This window comes from Mercenaria mercenaria, chromosome 7 (genome assembly GCF_021730395.1).
Source record: "Mercenaria mercenaria strain notata chromosome 7, MADL_Memer_1, whole genome shotgun sequence".
NCBI lineage: Eukaryota > Metazoa > Mollusca > Bivalvia > Venerida > Veneridae > Mercenaria > Mercenaria mercenaria.
This window is the reverse complement of record NC_069367.1, coordinates 33,682,748-33,692,428: the sequence shown is the minus strand read 5'-3', so window position 1 is coordinate 33,692,428 and position 9,681 is coordinate 33,682,748. Positions and strand designations below refer to the sequence as shown.

General features: G+C 32.6%; 1 protein-coding gene across 3 annotated transcripts in view; it reads left to right on the top strand.

Annotated features, from left to right (window-relative positions):
• The first annotated feature begins 213 nt into the window (after positions 1–213).
• The window catches only part of LOC123554467 (hemocyte protein-glutamine gamma-glutamyltransferase-like), a 36,045-nt gene continuing 26,577 nt past the window's right edge, over positions 214–9,681 (top strand). Inside the window, exon 1 of one of the 3 annotated variants that reach the window (XM_053548067.1) lies at positions 214–369. In XM_053548067.1, the coding sequence (XP_053404042.1) occupies positions 245–369 (125 nt within the window). In that variant the 5' untranslated portion in view covers positions 214–244. Of the gene's footprint in view, positions 370–2,206; positions 2,229–9,112; positions 9,262–9,681 lie in introns of those variants that run through there. The other 2 variants (XM_053548069.1, XM_053548068.1) reach the window with 2 other exon arrangements.

Genomic DNA, 9,681 nt, shown 5'->3' with positions numbered 1-9,681 from the left:
TATTCGTTAGTGGAATGCTTTCTTATTTGAGACAGAAAATTCGTAGGTATATAATACATATTATGATTTAGTTGAGAAAACGCTTCCATAGACCTAGTGATTGTTTTACACATAACGTCGTTATGAAATATGAATTTGCACACGTTTACCTTTACCCAGGGGTTTAATTTTCTAACATGACGCTTAATCAGTATACCCAAAAAGGTAATAATACATTTGCAATATTTATAAAAAGACACTCCTAATGCAATGCATGTGCGTGCGCTTTTATGTAATCGATATACTAGATTTGAGCGGCAACAGTTTTGTTCAATCCGCGACTAAGGCTCAAGGAAGGAAGACGTACGAGATATCGGATATAATTTCCAGGTTTACCATTTTCTATTTTACAATATTTAAGCAATTGTAGATGTGTAAAATATATTAAAATATTGTTCAAATTGAGGTTCGATGAATATTTACAAATCCTAATTGCTGGTAACGGATAACTGAAGCAAATTTCCGCTGTATTTTTTCACTACAGTTTTTAATTTCGGTTGGCCTACTATACGATGTGTTTTTGACTTGTTTGCTGTGCCCACTTCCAGGAAATACATTCTAACATGTTCATTTTTTGTCACAGGCAGTAACTAAAATAGAAATTCAAAATTTTGTCTCTTTGCTATGTTCAAATTACATATTCAGCTGTTTGTCATTTTTTAATTATTTTTTCAATTCAGTTTCCGTGCCAACAAGCTCAGACTATAATAGGCCTACCACGTAACTTATATTTCAACAATATGGCAATGTAACAATTATTTCATTGAAGCGGAGGTAGATTTGAATGTTTGTTTTATGGTTCGATTAACATTTTTGCGAACAAGATGCGTGCGCTGAAACCAACAAATCATAATTTAAACAGACATATTGTAAGCACACCAAAAGTGTATATATCTTTGAGCGACGTAAAGCGGTTTAAGCTTTAAAAAATATGCTACGAAAAAATATTTATTGACGTTTAAAACATGGAGGTAATATATATTACCTCCATGTTCAAAAGTAGGATAAATATTTTTTTTTCATTATTATTAATTAATTAATTAATATTTATTTATTTCCATTTTGCAGTTGTTTACATCATAATTCAGACCAACCTTATCAAATTTAATACATCTTTGTCTAGTGTGTTGTGATAAGATATCTCACCATATCAGACTGTGTCCTTGGGTTATGAAATATATCAATCAAATTTCGTAATTGGATACGTTAGGATATAACGCTAAAAGTACGCTTGCACAAACTGCAAAATACTACATTTTGTATTTGCAAACGAAGGTCATCTAAAGTACTCGAGATATATTCTATAAATTATATTATCCATAGATTTTCTTGGTAAGTTTGTCTTCCTTACACCTGTTTCTAGGTTTATCCTCGACGATTATTTACTGAACATATCTATACTTACCTGCCATTTGTTATAATGCCAGTATCTTTAAAAGTACTGAAAGTACCTTCTTGAAATTTAGCGTACACATGTTAAGATATGGTGTTGATAACAATTCAACAAAACTTAACAAGGACGTCATATAAATTTACTCATTTTACTACTTTAACCCATATTTGAAAAGTTACAAAAATATGCTATTGATCAACGTTATGACGAAATTAGTAACAGCAAAAACAAAATAACGCCGTTACCATACCCTATCGAAAAAATTCATATGATATTTAACTATTTTCTTGCAAAAGATCAAAATCAACACTTTTATAAATGGTATTCATATGTTTTCTAAAAACATAAACAAAACTTTTCGTGACTTTCAACAAACGGGGCGTGTAGTTAAATGAGCGAAATAATATATTTGCTTCACTTTATACTTTAGAAACTTGGAATATGTTTCTTACAGCTTCTTGATCTAAATGAATGCTTGATCTAAATAAAAACGTGCAACCAGATCTTTTATAATTATTAGCAACATAATAGTTTAGCCTTTCTGTTTAGTATAGATGTTGGGTTGGTGATCATGACATTACAGCATATATCAATGTGCGAAGGCAGAACAGAGAAGACCAATAAAAACAACTGTCTGACTCATAAAAGACAAGTCCAGCTACATTGTACATTGCAATTGATATTATGCATTTGCGTGCGCATACATATAATTTATTACTAGTTCCCAGGTATTAAACGGATATTAACCACGTGGCAAAGATAGGAGGAAAACAAAGATATCGGATATATTTTTCAGGTTATCATTTCAATTGTAAAATTAACTTTATAGGCGGCAGTACGTCATTCATTTTTCATTGTCTTTCTAACCGAAGGAAGATGTTCGTAAAATATATCAAATGTTAGTTTTATTGTTTGAAAAAAACATTTTTTTAACATTTTAATGAACCAAATATTTGCACAGATGTGTTTAAATAAAAAAATCAAGTTTGAACAAAGAAGATTCTTTTTTTCCAAAGTTCATTTGAGCCGCACCATGAGAAAACCAAAATAGTGCATTTGCGACCAGCATAGATCCAGACCAGCCTGCGCATTCGCGCAGTCTGGTCAGGACCCATGCTGTTCGCTTTCAAAGCCTATTGCAATTAAAGAAACCGTTAGCGAACAGCATGGAATAATCAATGTCTATGTAAAAATGTTAAAAAAAAAATACCCTCCCCCAACCCCCGTGCAAAGAAACCTATTCTTCAATTACAACACTTCTATAAAAGAGACAAATCACCTAAAGATACAATAAGGTATAAACGTGTAATTTTTGGCGATTAATAAGAGGTTAATATGCGGCTCCGGTGTGCCTTCTGGCCATAAAGGCACACCAAGTGTTATAATAGCCCGAGGGCTTTAGCCCGAGGGCCATTATGATACAAGGTGTGCCATTGTGGCCAGAAGGCACACCGGAAGCATTTATTGACCTTTTTATTATATACCCGAGACCTCCAAATCCTTTATATTCCCAAGATGTCTAAGGATGTTATACCACGCTTAATTTCCATCATAACATGGCATGTATTATTTATTTTGAAATTTGCGATAAAAAGCATATACATTCATTATTAATGAAACGTGACAAGGTGTTACTAAATAAATTAGCAGTTCTAAGAGATTCGATAATATAGTCCAGTCAGTTGTATATTAAATTTTAATTACTCACAATTCACAAGTGGTGTAAATTTATTTGAATCTCCGCTCCTCTACGACATTTCTTGGGAATTCCTCCACTTTTTTTAAGGTCCGATTTCGTTTCCGATTTTGTATTATCATTTTTTCATGCTTTCAGCAAACTGATGTGTGTTCAATTCATTATTTATATCCTGTAAAAGTCCATCTAAATTCAGTAACCGATCCGACTCGCTCGCCGGCCATTTTGGCGTTGCTGAATGACGTCGACGCCAGAACGCGCAGACGTTCCGGTTACCCGGGCCATTATGATTATGGCGCGTGAGGCGCACTGCGCCATTATGGATTCGTCAACAGAGGCCTTAATGACCATTTTTAACGGCTTTTTGTTACTATTTATAGTTAGGTATATAATAAAATTTTCATAATTTTAGGAAAAAAGTAAATTTTATGAGTAGTACTGCAATGTTACAAACACTAAGGAATTTTAGATGTGAAAATTTTGAGTGAAATCCAGCTTAAGCATATTAAGCCTGCTGGAGAAAATTCATAAACAAATAGTAGGGGTAATATTTGTAGTAGTAGTAGTAGTATGTGTGTGTTTGTGTGTTTGGGTTTAACGTCTTTTTCAACAATTTTTCAGTCAAATAAACGACGGGTAGTAGTAGCAGCAGTAGAAGTAGTAGTGGTAATGGTAGTAGTGGTGGTGGTGATAGTAGTAGTAGTAGTAGCAAGGTTGGTCTAATCACTTGAAATTCCCGACTTTACTATCAGACAAAAACAATACCACGAAGTTCCAATCATGTCCTTTCAAAATTAAGGACTGCTTTGAAAAATATGCAGTAGTTACTTAAAATGTATTAAAATGCCAAAGCAAGTAATTTAGCGATAAAAAATTCATAATTTTAGAGAAAAGGAAAATATTATGAGTAGTACTGCAATGTTACAAACACTAAGGAATTTTAGATGTGAAAATTTCAAATGAAATACAGCTTAAGTATAATAAGCTTGCTGGGGCAAATTCATAAACAAATAATAAGGGTGATATTAATAGTAGTAGTAGTAGTAGCAGCAGCAGCAACAGCAGTAGTAGTAACGTTGGTCTAAACATTTGTCTTAGAAAGTAGTTCCAATCATATCCCAATTATCTCAATAATTAAAAAATAAACTGAATCAGAAATGTTTTGACTGGTAAAACAACAACATTTTTATCGGTTATGGTTGATGGCCATTTTATCTTTTATAAATATCGCACAATAGTGTGTCAATATCCCGTCATTAACGGTCACCGGTTACACAGTAAAATGGACAGTTCTTTGTGTCTTTGAAACAATTATGTTCTAACGTTTCAGATATATGGCTTATTGTTTTTATGTCTTTGATACTGTATCTTTTAGGCCAAATCATTATTTTTTCAATTATAATAATAAATCTCATTATAACTTTCCGGCCCTGATTAAGTTCTTATTGTTAGGGAACTGTTAAGGATCTTTTTTTGGCACCAATCACGTTCAAGATTGTGTCCACCGCAGACGTACATTTTGTTTTAAAATATAGATGAAGCCAGTATTTCTCTTTCTGATATGTACAGTCTTTAAAGTTATTATGGAAAACTGTAGCCTCGTCCTGTGCCTTCTTCATAATTTCACTATTGACAGACCAAAGACAGGAATGATTTAACAATCCTCTCATATATTCAGCACTTACGGTCACAACATAAATTAACAACCACCGTTTACTGCACAAGAGCTTTTTACCACTTGCAAGCCAAAGGTAATGAAGTAAAGGGAGATATTACGCTTATGTGTTGTAGTAATGAAACTTAGTTTTCAAGTAAAGGCAAGAAAACAAGCTAGATAGCCAAAGAATGCTTGGACAGGTTATATATAATTAAGTACAGATAATCAGTTTGAATCAAAGCTGACGAATAGATGACATAAGAATATCGGTACATTTCAAATGCATGCTGAGCCTGTTTAATTGATCCTGTGTTGGAAGATAAAAGAAACAAAATAACTATTTACTAACGGTGACCAATCAACTTAATCGCCAATAATTTCGCTAAAGTACAACATTCACCTACTTGTATCAAACGAGGTCGTCATATTTAGGTGCAGCTATTCTTTGCGACGATATATTTTATGACATTGCTAAAAATAAAATTACCAATAATTGTTTTGTATTATGTACTGCAGACGACCATTCATACACCAAGGATATCTTTTCAACTGATATTTCACAGCTCTTTGTGCGTTATTCAACTTTTCGTACTCTGTTGCCCTTCAGTTATGTAATACTGTATAGGTGTTATGCACTTCAAAAATATGACAATCTTAAAACACCATAAAGGTGGTCAGCTATAGTTTGGTCAAGTGACAGATTTGTACAGAACTGTAACATTTGATTATTTACCTTTAATTGTGAGTTTGCATTAGCGCTTAATACACATTGGACTTTCACTGGCAGTGCTTTTTAAAATTTAATTTTTCGTATACCTAGTTGTCCAACCAAGATTTAAGTATCAATTTGACAAACATACTTTGCCTTTGGAGTGATAGAAGTATATAACACTAATACTAAACACAAAAAAATGCATGTTTGAAAAATTATGATTACCTCTCTTTATCTTTCTCTGTTGCGCAGCCAAGATAGATTGAAAATAAATGAATTTACAAACTAGACACATTTTAAAATCTTAATTCCAATATATTATCAAGTTCACATCTAAAACTAGAAATTACATTGAAATGAAAAAAAATCTTCAGCTTTTTAAATAGTTTCATACGAAGATGGGAAAGGGTTTTTTTTAGCAAAAAATAAAAAATAAAAATATCAGTAAAACACACATTTGTAATAGGGATCTACCATTATTTAGCTGTTGTTTGTTGTTTTGTTTGTTTGTTTGTTTTGTTCATTTAGTAAATCTCTTTCAAAAGTGAGTGACCACCATGAAACAAATTATTAATCACTAATTTCAAACAAATTTTCAACTGTTTTATGAAATATACAAGCTCATTAAAAACTAAGAACTTTCCTATACCCAGCCAATCGTGTGAAAACAGTTTTTATTTATTTATTTATTTATTTTTTATTATTTTTTTTATTGTTTTTTTTTTTGTTCATTTGGTAAATCTCTTTCAAAAGTGAGTGACCACCATGAAACAAATTATTAATCACTAATTTCAAACAAATCTTCAACTGTTTTATGAAATATACAAGTTCATTAAAAGCTAAGCACTTTCCTATACTTAGCCAGTCGTGTGAAAACTGGAGGGACAAATTACAATTACTGTTGATCATTCCAATGTACATGTAATTTCGCCATACCAGATCCTTTAAGGCCGGCTTGCAATTGAAAATATAATATACATGTACAATTATATAAAGGAATATGTTAATTAGTCTCATATACCATTGGAACACACAAGAAATAAACTTATTTATGCATTTGTTACCTGTTGAAGGTTGCAGGACATTAACAATTAAACAGAGGATGTGATGGAACAATTAGGTACACAATTTTGCGAACATTTCTTGTTTAGAATACAACTATATTTTAACTTGAAAACTGTGTCAATCTCATTTTAATGTGTCAAATACCATATCGTTTTGTTAAGTTACTTTTGGTAAAACTGCATTTATTCTCTCATGGTATTTTGTTATGGTTTTATCTTCCTTAAAGTCAGTTTCAACCACATAGAAATATTGAAATAGAATAAGTGTAAATAGCAGCTTCATTTTACATTTGCACACGGTAAATAGCAAAATATTATTCCTGAGAGTCCTTTTTTACCTGTTTACATAAAGCTGTCTAGTATTTGTATTCAACTTATCCCGACACCACCAACAGGGCATATGTCGGCCTTGCATTCTCATTTGTCAGACAGAGGTCATTTGAAATAACCATTAATAATAATGATAATAATAATAATTACAGTATTTAAAGAGGATAACATATTAGCATTTATATTCCCTCTTTCAATACTTCAAGGACCTGAAATTTCATACAGTACAAGGATCATATTACTTTCCTTGTTCATTGACATGCCATCCCAAAGATATATAATGAAATCATCACAACCGTGAAAATCTGAATAAATTTTAGGTTTAAATTCAATGTCTGTGTAGCAGAATTCTGCCGCCGATGCAAAGGAGCGTGATGGATGTAGCACGTTTCATTACCTGTCACGAACAGATCCTATCAAACCGAACCTGCTGTATTTTTTCTCGATTTCGTTCAAAGTTTTCGAAGGCTCTCCTTATATATTCTATTATTCAGCAAGTTTAAACATAAGCATGTAGGCGGTGACCGAAGTAAAATACTTACTGACAATTTATATCTAATGATTACAGTCTCTTACAGTCTTCCAATGTGTTCAATGTTGCATTTTTTAAAGGTAAACTCTTTTTAACGGCGGCTTCTGAATTGAAAACGAGCCGTGACACATGCACAAGCTTTAATTGAAAACGTTTATTTGATATATTAATAGAAAGTAGAAACGAATTCGCAGGCTCCAACATCCAAACAAACACACGTATCTCATAGGACGGTATGGCGTATATCATAGCCAGCCAAGCAATGTTAAGTGAGGAATTTTATGCAATTAGGGTCATATGATTTGAAGTGTATTGGACACCGCGGGTGACAAATTATACAGTCCTGTTATAGATTAATTATCTTTACTTCCTGTCACTTCTGTCTAACTTCGGCACAGAAGTTGGCATAAGAAGCAAGACAACTGGTTGGTATATGTGAAAAGAAGTTGCTTGTTCAAAAGTGATAACACTGAAGATATGACCCCAACCATCCTTACATTTTAGTTACCACTAAGTTATGATAATTATATGACTAACAGATTAAAAATAATTTCCGTTGCGTGTTTAAGGTATCATATAGTCAACTGAAAGAGAAAATTTACTAGCTCTACTCTTTTTCCTGTTTATGTTATTGTTATTATTTAATGTCCACAGATGTCAAGTTTTTATCCTAGATCTGTGTAAAGTGACAAGACACTGTTTTAGTTGAATCACCTTATATTGTAACTATTGTGACATTGAACTGCCTCTTGTTCACGAATTTGACGACTTTGAACACAAACTCAACTCGTTTGTGAGCGTGGTTTTAATATCAGAAATGTTTTGACGAGACTGTAGAAGTTCAATATTTTCAGTGTTTTAAAGACCGTTGGAACAGATGGTCGTTAAAGAGAGTGCCTGGATGGTATAATGACCTGTTTAGTATAAAAAATAGAGTTATCTGCCACTGAAAACGTCATTTCCTCCGAAAATGCCGTTTTTAAGGGCCAATAACTCTTTTTCAATACTGGTGACCTATGACTTTTATTGAATATTTTTGTTTCTTAGATGAATGTCCTTCAATATCCAAAGTTTGAAGAAATGCTGTTATTGGGAAACATTTCGCCCATCTCATATACAGAAACTGTAGCGAACGCCTTTAACATTGTTTATAAGTGTTCAAATTTGTATCAAATTTTGTTTTTTAACATGCATTCTATAGATTTGAAGCAAACAAAATCCTTGAATGCGGTTGTGGTATAATATTATCTTGCCCAAAAGGAAACCAATTTTTGATAAAAGGTTATACTACCCAAGAGTTATGCAATGCGTCGAACTTCACCTTATATTAAAATGCGTTGTAACTTTACCTTATCTGCAATGATAATGAGAATAGAAGTATATTCATTTGCATTCAACGACAGAACAAACAAACAACCCAGACCCGTCTAGGACAAGGGTCATTCAATATTCAATTTCAATGCAATAATTCCCAATGCCATATTCGCAGGTTTTTACAGACATGACAGTGGTGTGATAAGTTCTTCACTTTTTTCATGATTTCCTGTTGCATTTTACTATTAATGTTAGAATTGCGTACTCGGACCTAATATATATGTAACACAAAATTATATATATATTTTTCTGAAGATACGACCTGCAATGTTTAGGATATATCAAATATCTAAAAATACGAAGGTAAATTTATTGAATAACCCTCTCAACATAGAGCATGTGCGTGCGTAGTTTTATAATCGATCGCTTGCCTTGAGCTTTTAAACAGGTAGAGACATAGTTTTGTTTGCTCCGCCGTCAAGACCAAAGGAAGGAAACTATAAGAAATCGGATATACTTTTCAGGTTATAATCTAAATTTTACAATTTGTTTTTATTTCTTCTTTACTGTTTTAATACGCAAAAATGTGAAATTTGTTTCACTTCAGCGAATGTAGGTTTGCGTAAAATATTTTAAATTAATATTAATCTTTATTAGTATTTTAATTTATGTCGTGTTTGGCGAGCTGTGGTTTTCCATTTTTTCTATTTGATTATCACAGCACCGTTGTCAGTGCCGTGTGGCGGCTGTAAAAGGTCTCCCCGTACTTTCAATCAGAGCTGTTACATTTCGATCTCTTCAGATCGTTCAGCACGACATTAACGTTGTGTTAGTGTAATGTTTAATTTTGTGGTTCCAATTCTCCGGCTTTAACATCTTCGGGTACTGTTTTATCACCCCTAGGCTATGTTGCCTGCTTTTTAAGTTTGTCTTTTGGCAGTTTC